Source organism: Girardinichthys multiradiatus, chromosome 23 (assembly GCF_021462225.1).
Source record: "Girardinichthys multiradiatus isolate DD_20200921_A chromosome 23, DD_fGirMul_XY1, whole genome shotgun sequence".
Lineage (NCBI taxonomy): Eukaryota > Metazoa > Chordata > Actinopteri > Cyprinodontiformes > Goodeidae > Girardinichthys > Girardinichthys multiradiatus.
In genome coordinates this window covers 25,700,084-25,718,575 of record NC_061815.1, presented here as the reverse complement: position 1 = coordinate 25,718,575, position 18,492 = coordinate 25,700,084, and the positions used below count along the sequence as shown (strand labels likewise).

Below are 18,492 nucleotides of genomic sequence, written 5' to 3'. Positions count from 1 at the left end.
AACGTCAACCTTCAAATAATCATGTACAGTTATGCACTCAATACTTGGTCGGGAATCCTTTTGCAGAAATGACTGCTTCAATGCGGCGTGGCATGGAGGCAATCAGCCTGTGGCACTGCTGAGGTCTTATGGAGGCCCAGGATGCTTCGATAGCGGCCTTTAGCTCATCCAGAGTGTTGGGTCTTGAGTCTCTCAACGTTCTCTTCACAATATCCCACAGATTCTCTATGGGGTTCAAGTCAGGAGAGTTGGCAGGCCAATTGAGCACAGTGATACCATGGTCAGTAAACCATTTACCAGTGGTTTTGGCACTGTGAGCAGGTGCCAGGTCGTGCTGAAAAATGAAATCTTCATCTCCATAAAGCTTTTCAGCAGAAGGAAGCATGAAGTGCTCCATAATCTCCTGATAGCTAGCTGCATTGACCCTGCCCTTGATAAAACACAGTGGATCAACACCAGCAGCTGACACGGCACCCCAGACCATCACTGACTGTGGGTACTTGACACTGGACTTCTGGCATTTTGGCATTTCCTTCTCCCCAGTCTTCCTCCAGACTCTGGCACCTTGATTTCCGAATGACATGCAGAATTTGCTTTCATCCGAAAAAAATACTTTGGACCACTGAGCAACAGTCCAGTGCTGCTTCTCTGTAGCCCAGGTCAGGCGCTTCTGCTGCTGTTTCTGGTTCAAAAGTGACTTGACCTGGGGAATGCGGCACCTGTAGCCCATTTCCTGCACACGCCTGTGCACGGTGGCTCTGGATGTTTCTACTCCAGACTCAGTCCACTGCTTCCGCAGGTCCCCCAAGGTCTGGAATCGGCCCTTCTCCACAATCTTCCTCAGGGTCCGGTCTCCTCTTCTCGTTGTGCAGCATTTTCTTCCACACTTTTTCCTTCCCACAGACTTCCCACTGAGGTGCCTTGATACAGCACTCTGGGAACAGCCTATTTGTTCAGAAATTTCTTTCTGTGTCTTACCCTCTTGCTTGAGGGTGTCAATTGTGGCCTTCTGGACAGCAGTCAGGTCGGCAGTCTTACCCATGATTGGGGTTTTGAATGATGAACCAGGCTGGGAGTTTTAAAGACCTCAGGAATCTTTTGCAGGTGTTTAGAGTTAACTCGTTGATTCAGATGATTAGGTTCATAGCTCATTTAGAGATCCTTTTAATGATATGCTAATTATGTGAGATAGGAATTTTGGGTTTTCATGAGCTGTATGCCAAAATCATCCGTATTAAGACAATAAAAGACCTGAAATATTTCAGTTAGTGTGCAATGAATCTAAAATATATGAATGTTAAATTTTCATCATGACATTATGGATAATAATGAACTTTATCACAATATGCTAATATTTTGAGAAGGACCTGTATTTCCTTTTCATATTGTCCCAATTTCTTTTGGCTTGCAAGGGGGTGACCTTCCCCTGTTGGCCCATCTTCTCCAGAACTGTCCTAAACAAGCAAAAGGAAAGAGGGAAAACCAAAAGAAGTATGTTAATCACTGGATGGATATTTATGAAAGTTAGAAAGATAGGAGTTTTTGAAACTGGACTGAAACTGACTGCAAAGAATGTTGTTATTGTACCTCCAAGCCACGGTGGCTGAGTTTTTAGCTCCAATAAAAAGGTGGTCATCCTCACCCTGAACTTAATAAACTGGCCCGTCTGCTCCTTTGTCCCTAAACAACAAAAACAAAACAAAAAAAACCCATCTTGCTTAATATAAGGGGCTGCACGGTGGTGCAGTTGATAGCATTGATGCCTTGCAGCAAGAAGGTCCAGGTTTCAATTCCCAGCCTGGGGTCTTTCTGCATGGAGTTTGCATGTTCTCCCTGTGCATGCTTGGGTTCTCACCGGGTACTCCGGCTTCCTCCCACAGTCCAAAGACATGCCTGTTAGGTTAATTGGTAACTCTAAATTGCCCTTAGGTGTATGAATGAGCGTGTGCATGGCTGTTTGTGTGTTGCCCTGCGATGGACTGGCGACCTGTCCAGGGTGTACCCTGCCTCTCGCCCATAGACTGCTGGAGATAGGCACCAGCTTCCCCGCAACCCACTATGGAATAAGCGGTAGAAAATGACTGACTGACTGGCTTAATATCAGTGTAAAAAAAAAAAACTTTTTTAATTTTATATTTGTCTTAATATTTCTATGCAAATGCCTAAAACAAGCTCTTTCAAACTTTTAACTTCTTTACTGAGATTTGCTTGCATTTGAAAGTGTATTTCTCTTCAACTGTACCTGAAATCACGAATTATAATGCTAACTGAATTATAAATACACTTTAAAAAACACATATAGCACATTTCTTCATCAAAAATGAATATTTAAAAGCTTATTTATTCTCAATCACTCTCCAGCGATACGGTAAGATTACATAAAATTGTCCATTTATTCAGGGTAACTTTAATATCACCTGAAATGTCAAATCGACTTACATGAACAAATGACACAATACATTAAAACAATACTAACACAAACTGTTAGAAATCACTTGTGTTTAACATTCACTGTGATGACTGGCAGCAGGAACTCAGTGCCGACAGTCCGATCAGATCTCTCCGGGGCTAGCTTGCTGGCAAGGCAAGCCGGCAGTTACTACGGCGGGAGCGGAAAACTCCGAACACGTCGGAGCACGTTTGAAATTAAGCGATGTCTTGATAAATCAAGCAGATTTTTCACGTCTAGTTATATTCCCGCACTAAAAACATTGTAAAAGTTCATTCGTGTCACAGAAAGTGTAATTTTTCACAGTTTACTCACAACTTTTGCAACTGTGGTCCGCCATGGCTGCCCCTGTTTGACCAAACCGCTTTGACCCGCAATGAATCATGGGAAAAGATGGACCGCGAAGGATACTCACAACCCATACTTCAAATCGGTCAAAAGAAGGACACATTTGTCGGCCGCATTTGACAGACCTTCCGCGCCACACTGTGACATACTCGGCCTACAAGTACGGACTTGGAAGGATCCAGCCCCTGAATTGAGACACACCCTCGGCCTGCACATGGATCCTCCTCCTTCCTGTTTATTGACCAATACAGGTCCTTCTCAAAATATTAGCATATTGTGATAAAGTTCATTATTTTCCATAATGTCGTGATGAAAATTTAACATTCATATATTTTAGATTCATTGCACACAAACTGAAATATTTCAGGTCTTTTATTGTCTTAATACGGATGATTTTGGCATACAGCTCATGAAAACACAAAATTCCTATCTCACAAAATTAGCATATCATTAAAAGGGTCTCTAAACGAGCTATGAAACTAATCATCTGAATCAACGAGTTAACTCTAAACACCTGCAAAAGATTCCTGAGGCCTTTAAAACTCCCAGCCTGGTTCATCACTCAAAACCCCAATCATGGGTAAGACTGCCGACCTGACTGCTGTCCAGAAGGCCACTATTGACACCCTCAAGCAAGAGGGTAAGACACAGAAAGAAATTTCTGAATGAATAGGCTGTTCCCTGAGTGCTGTATCAAGGCACCTCAGTGGGAAGTCTGTGGGAAGGAAAAAGTGTGGCAGAAAACGCTGCACAACGAGAAGAGGTGACCGGACCCTGAGGAAGATTGTGGAGAAGGGCCGATTCCAGACCTTGGGGGACCTGCGGAAGCAGTGGACTGAGTCTGGAGTAGAAACATCCAGAGCCACCGTGCACAGGCGTGTGCAGGAAATGGGCTACAGGTGCCGCATTCCCCAGGTCAAGCCACTTTTGAACCAGAAACAGCGGCAGAAGCGCCTGACCTGGGCTACATAGAAGCAGCACTGGACTGTTGCTCAGTGGTCCAAAGTACATTTTGTGGATGAAAGCAAATTCTGCATGTCATTCGGAAATCAATGTGCCAGAGTCTGGAGGAAGACTGGGGAGAAGGAAATGCCAAAATGCCAGAGGTCCAGTGTCAAGTACCCACAGTCAGTGATGGTCTGGGGTGCCGTGTCAGCTGCTGGTGTTGGTCCACTGTGTTTTATCAAGGGCAGGGTCAATGCAGCTGGCTATCAGGAGATTTTGGAGCACTTCATGCTTCCATCTGCTGAAAAGCTTTATGGAGATGAAGATTTCATTTTTCAGCACGACCTGGCACCTGCTCACAGTGCCAAAACCACTGGTAAATGGTTTACTGACCATGGTATCACTGTGCTCAATTGGCCTGCCAACTCTCCTGACCTGAACCCCATAGAGAATCTGTGGGATATTGTGAAGAGAACGTTGAGAGACTCAAGACCCAACACTCTGGATGAGCTAAAGGCCGCTATCGAAGCATCCTGGGCCTCCATAAGACCTCAGCAGTGCCACAGGCTGATTGCCTCCATGCCACGCCGCATTGAAGCAGTCATTTCTGCAAAAGGATTCCCGACCAAGTATTGAGTGCATAACTGTACATGATTATTTGAAGGTTGACGTTTTTTGTATTAAAAACACTTTTCTTTTATTGGTCGGATGAAATATGCTAATTTTGTGAGATAGGAATTTTGGGTTTTCATGAGCTGTATGCCAAAATCATCCGTATTAAGACAATAAAAGACCTGAAATATTTCAGTTAGTGTGCAATGAATCTAAAATATATGAATGTTAAATTTTCATTATGACATTATGGAAAATAATGAACTTTATCACAATATGCTAATATTTTGAGAAGGACCTGTAGTAGAGGAGCTGGAGAGAAGAAGGCAGCCCTCCTCATTTGCACAATGAAGGAGAAATGCAAACGGTAAAGGAAAAAGAGAGATGAGGAAATGTAAAAAGAACAAAGGAATGTCTAAGGAAAAGGAAAAACAAAATATATATATTTCTGCTTTTATTTTAAATTTTTTCAGGATTGGTCCTCCATATTGGTCACTTTGTTTTTATTCAAAACAAGAGTTGCTATAGTTTCACTTTCAGTTCATGAGTATAAGTTCCAGCTCCCCCGGTTATCAGAGCAGAGGCAGACAAACTCTGACTTCAGGTCAGTTGTCAGTTCAGGATGTTAGTATGTATGCATTCTTGTATTTTGTATCTGGTTTATTCTTTGATGTGTGTTGTTTTTAAACATCAAAATTTAGTTTGTATAGAAATGTAAATTAGGTGTAATTGATTTTTTTGTTGAAATCAACTAAGAATATGTTTGTGAAGAAATAGTATAGAAAGGCTAATAAGCAACACAATTTATCTACACGGTGCAGGAATTTCTCCGTTTTGTTTGCTGAAAGATGGGGAAAGAACAAAGCAAGCTGGAACAGGAAGGCTATGTGGTAACACAAAAAATACAAAAAGAAAATGACATTGTTGCCACAAAAGATGGTGATTCATTCTACATTAAGATGGTCCCTCTAAAGGTAAGAGATTAACCATTTTTACACTATAACGACTAATATGAGTAACATATATCTTTGCATTTTGCAATTGTTAAATAATCAACTTTTCTTAAGAGTAATAATTCCTGCATGATTGAAACATTAAATTTTTCTCTTTACTTGTATTAGCTTGAAGTACTAAGTACTAAGGATCACAGTTCATTTCTTCTCAGAATTAATATTAACACAAATAATTAATATTATTGCAGAAAAAGAGGTACTGTAGTATTTCTCACAAAATTTGAGATTGAAATGAAGGACATCCAGCATATAGAATGTTGTTATTTATCAAATGAACAAGATATAGCTTTAGAAAGACATTTCCATAAGCGTTGTTGTGATAGACCAGGATGTGACAAGTAGTGATAAGGACAGGTCTCAAAGTTCAGCTGATTAGTTTTTATTGTAAGGAACAAACACAGAATGTTAGTCAAAGGCGAACCTTTAAGACAGGCAGCATGCATAGATGCATAATAAAATACTGCCCTAAAATACTCCAGGGACATATCCACAGGGACTTTAGCTAATTAATATGGCAAAAACAATCACAGTTGTGTATTTTCTAACAGTATGCTGAAACACACTATAGGACTTTAAAAGTCTTTTACTAATGCCAATAATGTTTTAAAATACCACAACCTAGATTTAGTACATTAGGTAAATAGGTGAGTGACACTTACTGTAGATTAATTGCACACATAAGGTACTGCAACATATAGATTATTAAAAACAAATGATTATAAAAATATACATTTATAATATTTAATAGATACAATAACTTTGTTATTCTGACATCTCATAAGTTTTAAAACTGATCCTGCTGAAGAAAAGGAAACTGCAACCTGATTTGAAAATAACTGCAACTTGCTCTTGTTTTCTGGACTTGATGGCTTTGTTTGTCCTACGTGTATCTAGTGGATCTTTTTTCACAAAACTAATGCAGATTATAAGAAAATAACACAAAACAGTTACAAAAATTCTTCATGAATTCCCTCGTCAGTGCTCTCAATGAAGGTTTGTTCCCATATTTTACAAGTTTAGAGTAAATAAAGGGATTGAAATGTGAGAAGAGCATCATAAAATAAACTAGAAGAGGAAGTTTTATAGCTGAAAACCAAAGGTTCTATGATTCAAGATGTGTATCGTTGGAGGGTTATGAGGATGTGTCCTATGAATGCAAGACTTAATTGTGCTCACGGGTTTATTTTTTATTGTGATATGAAATGGTTTTAGAATCTGCTAGGTTTGTTTAAATTCAAACAGTCATCATTCACCTGTCTTTTGCACTCTGCAGCATTAGTTAGGATTCAGAAACAACATGCTGACATGACTGCTTCAGTCATATGCTGCTTTTAAAGTTTTGACAAAGAACCTGGAATTAAAACAATAATAAAAATGGTTTATTATTTTTATCTCTTTTAACTCTTCATTCCACCTGATAGCTTTGCAGTTGAAGAGAACACAACTGTGTCCTGACCTGAAAATTATTGCAAATTGCTCCTGTTTGCTGGAGTCAATGGCAGTGTTTACTCCTGCGTGTATTTAGTAGATATTCTTTTTAAAAGTCTTGTCTTCCCTCCAGTTGTTTCTTGCTCCCCTGCTCCTCCCTATCTTAGAGATATTATCAAACTTTATTGTCCAAAAAGTGCACTACGCTTCTAGACAGCTGATACCCTCTCAGCGTTCAAGGTCAAGCTTAAGACTTTTCTTTTTGATGGAGTTTTTAATGTATTTATTTTTTAAATGCAACACATTCCTATCTGTTGTTTTGTTTTTTGTCTTAATTTTTGTGCTTTAAGTTTTGAATGTGGTATGGGTTTAGAGTCTTATGTAAAGCACTAAGATCCTCTTGTGATGAAATGTGCTATTGACATAAAGTTTCATTTGATTTGATTTAGTTTATGATACTATGAACATGTATACTAGTACCTTACAGCACACATATGTTAAGCATATTGTATGGACTAACCATGGATTAATGCTTTCAAATAACACTTCATTAATAACACAAAAAGCTTCAAAAGTGTTTTCTGTTTGAGTGAGGGAAGAAGTGGGTTAATTTACATATTCATTAACATATATAGACTAAGGACACAAGTGTAATGCTATCTATAAGTGATTTTAAGATATAAATTGTTTTAATAAATAAAATGTATTTTTGCTCATCAGATGACAACTTTGTCATGTTGTACTAATGTATATGCCATTTTTAACAGCATTCTGCTACTCCAAACGCACTGACCTCAGAGATAGAAACCCTTCAGAATTTAGATCATCCCCATCTCGTGAAAATAAAAAACTATTTTAAAGGTATGTTTTGACACATATTCAGCGAGTACCACTGTACACTCTTAATAAATAGTAATGTGAGCATTACTGTCTCCATCAGCATATAACATCACTTACAAATTGGGCTGAGGTTTCATTCTACCTGTAAGGCTATGGAGAAATAGTAAAGTTATATATATTTTTTCTTTTTTTATAAAAAATAAAATGGTGACCTTTATCAAAAACAGCATGCATTCTTGGATAAGCTGATTGATATATTGATAAATTAAATGTATAATTGTAAGTGGGCTCTAAGAGAAATATAAAACCTGTGTTTTGTTGGGAGCATCTCTTACAATAAATGCAAAAAATAAAAACGGTTCTAAAATACTACTTTTGTTTTCTTGGATGAAAGATGAGAGTCAGAAGATCTCCTATGTAGTGATGGAGAACTGCCATGGGGGGAGCCTTGCTGATAAGATTAGAGAAATGCCATCAGAGACCCCACGAGAATCCAAGGTTGTTTTGAAAATATATTTAAAGACACATTTTAGTGAAATACTGCAAATAATCCAATTTAAATTTATTCCTACAATTGTTTTGTGAAATAATTTAATTTGCAGGTTCTGAGCTGGATTGCTGAGATCTGTATGGCCCTAAAAGCCATTCACGAAGTTGCTTTGCTTCACAAAGATCTGATGCCAAAGGTAATTAACAGATTAGAAAATGAAAATGTGCTGTTCTGTTTCTTAACAGTGTAAAGTTTATCCAACAGTGTTTTTCCCCAGTCTGTGTGTGAAGTTTATTTACACTTTGTTGTTCTTCTTTCTGTAGACTGTACTCTTTACAGAATTTGGACTAGTGTGCTTGGGTGGATTCGGAAACATACATGAAAAGTAATGTATTGTAGAAACCTTGCAGCAGTTTAATTTATATATATAATATTTGCAATTATAATGGATTTAAAGGACACCATGACTAATGTTTATTTTCATAGATCTTTCATGTTTTATGTATTTTATTTCTCAAACAGTTCAAAGAAACTGTCATCAGTGACTTCAGAGCCAACAATAAATTATCTGGCACCTGAAGTCTTTACAGAGGGCACCTATGATGCCAAAAGGTATATCTATTTACTGCTGCTTAAACATGAGATTTGCTAAAGCAAGGATTATAGGCTTTAAGGATCATACACAATTGAAAAGATTATCTCTACACTTTTTACCTTTAAAAACATGCAGACTTCAAATTTTAAAACTAAACTACTGATGCAGTAATTCTGAAGAAACACGTCAAGATCAGGTGAAACAGAAAAGAACATTACACAAGGTTTCACTGACAAACAGTAGCAACTCAGACCATCTTTTTCTATAGAATTGAAACAAAATATAATATTGATAACATCTAACCACTTGAAGGGAGAGATTCCAAAATTGCATAGATCCCATGTTCAGTTGTAAAAAGATCTGCTGAAATAAAGTTAAGACGATGTGACACAGATTAAATAACCATTTATTCTAACATGCCACCCTGAACAACTTTAATTCACTTTTTTATTCATTACCCAATAAATGCTTTGGCAATACATTTAACCACAGAAATTCAAAACTATACACAGTCTTATAAATATCATAGTTTTAAGTAACAGTTTGACAGTCAATTTAATGTCATTCAGTTCATGTTAAATGCTGAGGTTTTCTAATTGAGACAACAGTAAATATTAGAACTGCAGTATTCCCCACATTTTAGATTTTTCTGTCTTATGTTCTGTTCTGTTTTTGACGACGTATAGCTTTCTTATTCCTGCACATTATGTTTTATTGGTAAAACCATATTTTGAACTGATTTGTTTACTTACACGATAAATGTACTTTTTAGTGACATTTGGTCGGTTGGATGCATCCTCTATGAGCTTTGTACAAAACAGCGAGTGGTGAGTTGCACAAGAAGGGAATAACACTTTAAAACTGTTCAATTTCCATCCAAACATTCCCTGAAGGTACTATTTGTCAATATTCATTTGACTTCTACAAAGGTAAGGCTACATTTAAAGTGTCAATCATCTGTATTTTGAGTCTTTTGCTTTGAAAAACCAAATTTACATTTTAAACAAGGTTGAGGAAAATGACAATTTGATATGATTGGCAAACATTAAATGATCTTTGCAATGTGCCATAGCATAGCGACCCTTATATAGACTGTGAGGCAGATTCTGTCCACTGCTGTTCTCTGCTCTGAGGCAGATACATTTGTTTTATCATGCTTCTTATCCTTTGCGTTCATTAACTAACTTTTATGTAGCAACACTGCATTTTACCACATTAAAAGTGTTGTTGTTGCCTGTCTCGTAAATTTAAATGCAGTTTTTGAGTGTGGTTAACCATAAGTGAGATTGGGTGTATTCTAAAGCTTAAGTATTAAATGTTTGTCTTGAGAAATTAAAATTGTACAAACACAAGAGAGCTTGTTCAGAAATGTATCTATAGCCTCTTAGCTGTTATATACAGTACAGACCAAACGTTTGGACACACCTTTTCATTCAAAGTTTTCTTTATTTTCATGACTATGAATATTGTAGCTTCACACTGAAGGCATCAAAACTATGAATTAACACATGTGGAATTATATACTGAACAAAAAAGTGTGAAACAACTGAAAATATGTCTTATATTCTAGGTTCTTCAAAGTAGCCACCTATTGCTTTGATTACTGCTCCGCACACTCTTGGCATTCTGTTGATGAGCTTTAAGAGGTTGTCACCTGAAATGATTTTCACTTCACAGGTGTGCCCTGTCAGGTTTAATAAGTGGAATTTCAAGCCTTATAAATGGGGTTGGGACCATCAGTTGTGTTGTGCAGGAGGTGGATACAGTACACAGCTGATAGTCCTACTGAATAGACTGTTAGAATTTGTATTATGGCAAGAAAAAAGCAGCTAAGTAAAGAAAAACGATTGGCCATCATTACTTTAAGAAATGAAGGTCAGTCAGTCCGAACAATTGGGAAAACTTTGAAAGTGTCCCCAAGTGCAGTCGCAAAAACCATCGAGCGTTACAAAGAAACTGGCTCACATGAGGACCGTCCCAGGAAAGGAAGACCAAGAGTCACGATAAGTTCATCCGAGTCACCAGCCTCAGAAATCGCAGGTTAACAGCAGCTCAGATTAGAGAACAGGTCAATGCCACAGTTCTAGCAGCAGACACATCTCTAGAACAACTGTTAAGAGGAGACTGTGTGAATCAGGCCTTCATGGTAAAATAGCTGCTAAGAAACCACTGCTGAGGACAGGCAACAAGCAGAAGAGACTTGTTTGGGCTAAAGAACACAAGGAATGCACATTAGACCAGTGGAAATCTGTGCTTTGGTCTGATGAGTCCAAGTTTGAGATCTTTGGTTCCAACCACCGTGTCTTTGTGCGGCGCAGAAGAGGTGAACGGATGGACTCTACATGCCTGGTTCCCACCGTGAAGCATGGAGGAGGAGGTGTGATGGTGTGGGTGTGATTTGCTGGTGACACTGTTGGGGATTTATTCAAAATTGAAGGCATACTGAACCAGCATGGCTACCACAGCATCTTGCAGCAGCATGCTATTCCATCCGGTTTGTGTTTTGTTGGACCATCATTTATTTTTCAACAGGACAATGACCCCAAACACACCACCAGGCTGTGTAAGGGCTATTTGACCAAGAAGGAGAGTGATGGGGTGCTGCGCCAGATGACCTGGCCTCCACAGTCACCGGACCTGAACCCAATCGAGATGGTTTGGGGTGAGCTGGACCGCAGAGTGAAGGCAAAAGGGCCAACAAGTGCTAAGCATCTCTGGGAACTCCTTCAAGACTTTTAGAAAACCATTAAATGTAACTACGTCTTGAAGCTCATCAACAGAATGCCAAGAGTGTGCGGAGCAGTAATCAAAGCAAAAGGTGGCTACTTTGAAGAACCTAGAATATAAGGCATATTTTCAGTTGTTTCACACTTTTTTGTTCAGTATATAATTCCACATGTGTTAATTCATAGTTTTGATGCCTTCAGTGTGAAGCTACAATATTCATAGTCATGAAAATAAAGAAAACTCTTTGAATGAGAAGGTGTGTCCAAACTTTTGGTCTGTACTGTATGTTTTTATTTAAGGGCTATGGTTTTCTTTACGAAGAGAAAATAATCTAAAATAGTAATAGGGGTTTGATTGTAAAAAAAATATATCAAAGCAAAATCTTTACAGAATACTACACTGTTCAAAAAAATAAAGGGAACACTCAAATAACAGATCCTAGATCTGAATGAATGAAATATTCTCATTGAATACTTTGTTCTGACCAAAACATCAGCCAGAAAGCATTGGTACTGAGAAGTGGTCTGTGGTCCCCACCTGCAGAACCACTCCTTTATTGAGTGTGTCTTGCTAATTGCCAAAGATTTACCCCTGTTGTCTATTCCATTTGTACAACAACATGTGAAATTGATTGTCAATCAGTGTTGCTTCCTAAGTGGACAGTTTGATTTCACAGAAGTTTGTTGTTTAAGTATTCCCTTTATTTTTTTGAGCAGTGTATTTAAAATATGGTCAGCGTTTTTCAGCAAGCAAAGTAGTGCTTAATTTATTTCTATTGCTTTTCAGTTCACTGAAGAGATGGCAATCAAGCTCATGCCTAAGATCATCCGTGCTGAATACGCACAACTCCCAAGTGAGTTTTCCTTTGAGCTTTGCGATCTCTTGAGTGACCTTCTGAAGAAAGATCCCAGAGATAGACCCACAGCCAGTGAGATTCTGGCACGTCCTATCATCATCAGATGTCTCAGGGCAAAGGTATGACATGATTGTTATTACTATATTGAACTAACAATCCCTTTTTTTCAGCCAGCATTTAGACTTCATGATTTTTCAAAGTATTACTTTACGAGAAACGTGCCTCATTTCCAGCTAAGCCTAATTCGAAGCATGACATCTAAAAATTATGATTTTTTTATAAAACACAGAAGGTCTACTTTTTGTCTGCAAAAATATTTAGACACAGTCCAAAAACGTTTTGCAATAATGCTAAAGTTATGTGCAGATTAAGTATTTGATTTTTAGAGAAACTTTATTTGGACATGTTTGCTTTTAGCAGGAATGCAGTCACTAATTAAGGTTTTTATGTTTTGATTCTGATCATAGCAAAGCAATCAATTTTAGACCAAATCTGTAGAAATTGATTGACAATCATGTAAAAACAGAACACGATATTCGGTTAAAGATTCAGTTCTTCATTTAGGGATGTTCACATATTGATGAGTAATCTCACTTCTTTGTGTTTGCAAGAGAAAAAGATTTTATTGTACCTAAATAAAAAAAACAACCTAGTACCTCATAAAATAAAGGATATCAAAAATGTAGATTCTAACTGAGGAAAAAATTGGGACACATCGAGTCTTATCCCCTTTAGCTGAAGGAACTAAAGACACTTCTTGTAACCATCTACCAGTATCTGACATCAGTCGTAGGAAAGTTTGCCCAATGCGTCACTTTCATGTGCGAGATGTTTGAGGCACTTATTGCATATACAGCCTGTTTAACCTACAGCATCTCAGAGGGATAAAGATCTGGGCTTGACTTGGCCCAGGACCTTCCTTTTCTTACTTTTCAGTTATGGATTTACAGCTTGTTATATCCTGTCTCATTGTGGACACAACATAATTGAGAAAACCCAAAAGATTGTTTAGAAAGAATACATGACAATTTATAAAGGTATGAGAGCAAAACTATAATAAATGTAACAATACTGCAATAATCAAAGTTCAAAATACAATCAAAACTACCAAATAGCAGAAACTAAATCCAGTGGCTTAAAACACAAGAATTAAGTCTTGTCCCAAATAGAGTCTTCTGGCTAGTGATGTGTCCAGCGTGTCGAGGCTTCGAAGCGTGTATCGAGTAATACAGGCAGATTTTTTGTGAAGCGAGTATCTAGACTTGTGTTCGTGATGCATTTGGTGACATTCGAGGCATCACGAGTCGGCCATAACATGACTGAACTGGGTCACCTGTTTGTGTGTGATTCGAAATATAACGGACAGCAAAACGCTGCGGATGTCCTCTCTGATGCATGATATTATTAACGATGGATCCTATGATGGTGGCCTGGTCAGGTCATGCTGCAGCAAAGAGTCCACAAGCCATGATCATATCTGTCCAATGAACATTAATCCAGTGTCCTGATCTTCATCTTTGTTGTCTCTGGCAATCTTTAGTATGAACTTCATGTTTTTATTATAGAGCAACGTTTTCTTTCATGCACACCTCCCACAAAAGTAAAATTTGTGCATCACTCTCCTTTTGATTGTGCTTTCACATCAGCAGTACTGCAAGAGTGGCTCTTTAGGGTTTAAACTGCTTTTTAGGGTTTTGGAAACTTTCTTCAGGATCTCTCGATTGACTTTCAGGTTGAACTTGTCATTGGCATATTAAGTTCGTTTTAAATGTGCTCCACTTTTAGGATGTTTCAATGCAGTAGACTTGCTGATATCCAATACTTCTGAGACTTCATTAAATCCCTAACCTCATAAAGACTCACAAACTGCTACAATCTTCTTTCTGAAAGTGTATGAAACTCATACATCTCACCATGATGTTCACTCGCACTTCAAAAGTCGGGGGCATTCCAAACTAAATGTGTGAGATATAAACAGGCAAAACCTCCTTCAAAATGTTGAATGATAATGTTCTCTTCATCTGCGCCTAATGTGATATGTCTGTGTAAACTTTTAGCCATTTTAAATGTCGATAAATGTGGGACTCTCCTCATTTAATTGCGATTTATCTTCACATTTCACAGAAAATCTGAAATCTTTTTTCTTCAGTTTTCATTGTTTTTATTACTTGAATTTTTATGTTGTGTTGAAATTGATATTCAATATCCAGACGTCTAAATATGTAAAAAAAACAAAAAACAGATGGGGTGTCCTAATTTATTCACAAGACAATAGGAATTTTTTAGAATTTAGGTATTTAGTGATATTTCTTTGTTTTTTTTCTCTGCTTTGTTATTTTTCTTCTAGGAACTTTCTGGGAATATTTTTTAATTCCAATATATTGGAAGTTATTTATCTTTTGCATTATATGAGGTAAGAAATACCAAAATGAGAGTTATGTGTCCCATATGTGAATATCTAGTAATGCAGGAGAATAACAACATATTTTTCAAAGTGGAAAAATTAATCAGGTGATCATCTTGTTTGTATTATCCACTCCGAAAAACACAAGAAAAGGTTGTTGTTTGAGTGGACCCTTTATTTTTTTTGGAAAGGTTCAAACAAAATTGTTTACATAAGGCAGAATTTATTTGTTTTTGTCATTTATGTGTGGTTGGCTGTTGAATGTTTTATTTACTACTTGTTTTGACAGTACACTGCTATGTGGACTGAACGAATACAGAAGGGTTGCTAGAAGCTGATATCCTTTTTTTCCTACCACTGTAAAACTGTACAAAATGTTATATAAGTTGCTCTGATTTTATTTTGATTAAACTTTTGATTAAAATGTATTAAATATCTTTGCTAAAAATATATAAATTATTTTTATTAGTGTCAAACAACAGTGGAAGAACTTCAGATCAAGCTGGAGAAGCTGAGAGCTCTGGCTGATGGTCTTGAGCGTGTTCATGAGGGGACCACCATCGGCAGTCTAACAGGAGGAGTGATTGGAGCAGTGGGAGGAATTACTTCCATAGTGGGGCTTATACTGGCACCATTCACTTTTGGAGCCTCACTTATTGTCACTGGAGTTGGTGTGGGGGTGGGTGTTGTTGGTGGAGTCACTGCTGGTGCCTCAAACATCACAAATATGATCAACCAGTCTTCTGATCGTAAAGCTGTCCGCAGCATAATTAAAGACTTTGAACAGAATATCAGTGCAGTTGTCTCCTGGCTTGTGGAGATTAGCTATAGTTTGCAAACCATCGGTAGCAGTTGTTCACAAGCATGTGATGCTGATGGCAGCGTCACAGCAGAAAATCTAAAAAGGATTGGCTTTCGGGCAGGAAAAGGCCTCAGTGGCGTTGCTGAGCTAATCCGACTGGTTAGTGTGTTAAACATTGGCAAGATTGCTGCACAGACGTCAAGGGTAGTGCGTGTGGCAGAGGTTGCAACAGGTGTACTGTCTGGTTTGTTTGTGGCAGTGGATATCTTCTTCATTGCAATGGATGCTAAAGAGATTCACCATATTAGGGAAGCAAGGGAAGTAGAGAGGACAGGCACAGCTTCTCCCCAATCAGAGGATGAAAATGATAACCCTGCATCTACCTCAGATATAACTATGCAACTTAACGGCTCATTGATGCAAGAATCTGACCGTGCTGAAAACAATCAGACAGCAAAGCAGTCAGCCTCAACAAAAGCTGATATCAGATCAGAAGTCATGAAATTTGTGAAAGCAGTCAGGGAGGCAGCAGAAAACTTGGAAAAGGTCTTAGGTGAGTTAAAAACTGCTGTCCAATCCATCCCTTCATTTCAAGAAAACAATGAGCTGGAATGGCAGAATATGGAATGAATTTAAACAGTTAGAAGCAGTCTCTTATTCCCTAATGGCAATTTAGTTATACAACAAAACATTTTAATGGAATTTATGCAATTTATCTTTCTCTGGCCTCTGCCCTGCCCTTAGCATTTGTTTCACTCCTGTGTGGCAATGCAGGAGTGAAACATATAGCCCAGTAACATATAGCGATATAACATATATAGCGATATAACACTTATATTTCTCTATAATGTTGAGCTTTACAATATATATATTGTCAATATTTTCAATTTTCAAGACAGAACAATTACACTTCATATCTTTTCTTTCAATGCTTATTTTCAAATTTATTAAGGCACTGAATCTAAAGTTAACCTGGTCAAAAAAGAGAAGTGCTTTTTACTGAAAATGGTCATAATGACTTTAAAATTGCCTTTCTACAACATCGAACCTAGAGTTTACCCTTATATTCATGAATATATTGTGGCTTTATTGTTTTTCACATGCATTTGTTGAATTTAACCTACTGTGATTAAGGCAATAAACTGATTTGAAAAACCATGTCATTATTTTCATTTTTCTTTTTGATAATCTGTAATTGAAGGTGAATGACTTGAACAACTGAAAACTAACTGGAACCAGGAGGGATCAACAACTGATTCTATCACATTGTCAACAAACTGTGTACTGTCATCATCAAAAGAGAGTACATTTTCTGTAGATTTTAGAGTTCTAACTTAACTAAATAGCTGACCTAGCTTTTCACAAAAATAAAAGTAAGTCACACAAAACATAGCCTTACATCAATGGTTGAAGAAAGCAGCGAACAATGGAGTGCTCTTTTTCAAAATATTCTTACTGTTGTTTAATGTTGAATTTTTGTCGGACCAGCGCACAGAACAGTGCTTGGGAGCAGCACGTTTCCCTTTTCCACTTGCTTCGATGTGGCCCGACGCAGCTCCACTCGGCTCGCTTTGCAAGCATTTCCATTACTGTTATTTCAGTACCAGTACCTACTTTTTTGGTACCTCCTTAGCAGGGCTAAGCAAGGCCGAGTCGGTACTGTATGTCACGTGAACAAACGGCTGTTCACTGATTGGCCGTGGGCACAGCCAGCCGTAAGAGTCGACCAGCGTAAAAAAAACAACCGCAATTTTCAAACGTGCATTCAAGCAAGCTAGAGAAACATCTGATGGAGTCAGGACAGTTATCCGAAAAAGTCACCCCTTGGAGCAATGATGAGGTGCAAGCTTTTCTGGCGATCATAGGAGACTGCAATATTCAGCGGCAGCTGGATGGGGTTAACAAGGAATGAAAAGGTGTTTGCTGATGTAGCCGATCAAATGGCCAGCCAAGATTTTTACCGCACATCGTGGCAGTGCTTCATTCACGGTTATGCAGCACGACACATGATGCTTTAAAGCCGTGACTCCAGGAGGTACACAACGTGCAGAGCCGTGCAGAGCTGTTCTGGGATAGCCAAATCAAGCCAGTGGAAAAGGGGCATAAGTGAACAAAACAGATTACTGTGAAAGAAAATACAAGCTTAAACATCTAACATAGGAATCCAGGAAAGAAAGAGATACCTGAGCACCAGAATCTAATAAACACAAATGAATTAAAATAATGCAAGTAAAGAATCGTGGCTGTGGTGAGAAAGTAAACAGAACTCAAACTCAAAATTCCAAACACAGGCAGATTTTGACGCTTCCTTATCCTGCACTCTGAAAAATGTTGTAGAGCTGTCAACCTGTAGTCTTGAGATGTAGCTCTTATTTCTACAGTTTCTTCAAGCATTCCACGGTCTGACTTTGAGGTGAATTCGCTGGAACGTGCACTCCTGTGAAATGTAAAATAATAGACTTTAAATTGTTCAGAGATAGCCTTCAAACCTTTCTAAATTGGATTAGCAACAATTTGTTTTCTTAGATCATTGCTGGTGTCTTTCCATATGCTTCAGTTCAAGAAACTCACAAAAAATACCCAAATCCAATTTTTTTGCCCATATGCAACCCATATACTACTTTTTCATGGCAGTCTGAATGGCCTAATTTGAATTTTTTCACTTCCAAAAAAATACAAATTGTGCCACTTTCATATGTGGTGCTAAATCAGATATGTATCGGACAGTTTTAAAGCATTCTCTGTCTGAATGGCCATGGCGTATTTCATCCGACTTTAGCATCATTCTCTTGGCGCCAATAACGCATTCACACTGTGTCAGCTCCGAAGATCCGACTGGAAGTTGTTTACGTTACTCGCGCTGTAGCGAATATGTTGCTATCAATCCAACCTCCACGGTACTCTGATTTAAAAGATAACAGATGAATATTTATTCAGTTTCCACAGAGAAGTCTTCATACAGGGGTGATTCAACCATGACTGA

General features: G+C 38.0%; 1 protein-coding gene across 3 annotated transcripts; it reads left to right on the top strand.

The window, feature by feature from the left end:
* Positions 1-4,883: 4,883 nt before the first annotated feature.
* Positions 4,884-16,667, top strand: LOC124860712 (serine/threonine-protein kinase Nek3-like). Of its 3 annotated transcripts, XM_047354232.1 has the most exons (11): positions 4,884-4,958; positions 5,176-5,328; positions 7,563-7,656; positions 8,030-8,133; positions 8,238-8,321; positions 8,449-8,510; positions 8,648-8,737; positions 9,493-9,547; positions 12,234-12,422; positions 14,651-14,716; positions 14,997-15,036. In XM_047354232.1, the coding sequence occupies exons 2-10, from the start codon at positions 5,203-5,205 to the stop codon at positions 14,672-14,674; spliced, it is 828 nt and encodes a 275-aa protein (XP_047210188.1). In that variant the 5' UTR covers positions 4,884-4,958; positions 5,176-5,202; the 3' UTR covers positions 14,675-14,716; positions 14,997-15,036. The 3 variants fall into 3 exon arrangements, with proteins under 3 accessions (XP_047210188.1, XP_047210186.1, XP_047210187.1); XM_047354230.1 differs by lacking the exons at positions 14,651-14,716; positions 14,997-15,036 and adding an exon at positions 15,177-16,667; XM_047354231.1 differs by lacking the exon at positions 14,651-14,716 and having other exon boundaries at positions 14,997-15,157.
* Positions 16,668-18,492: the final 1,825 nt, after the last annotated feature.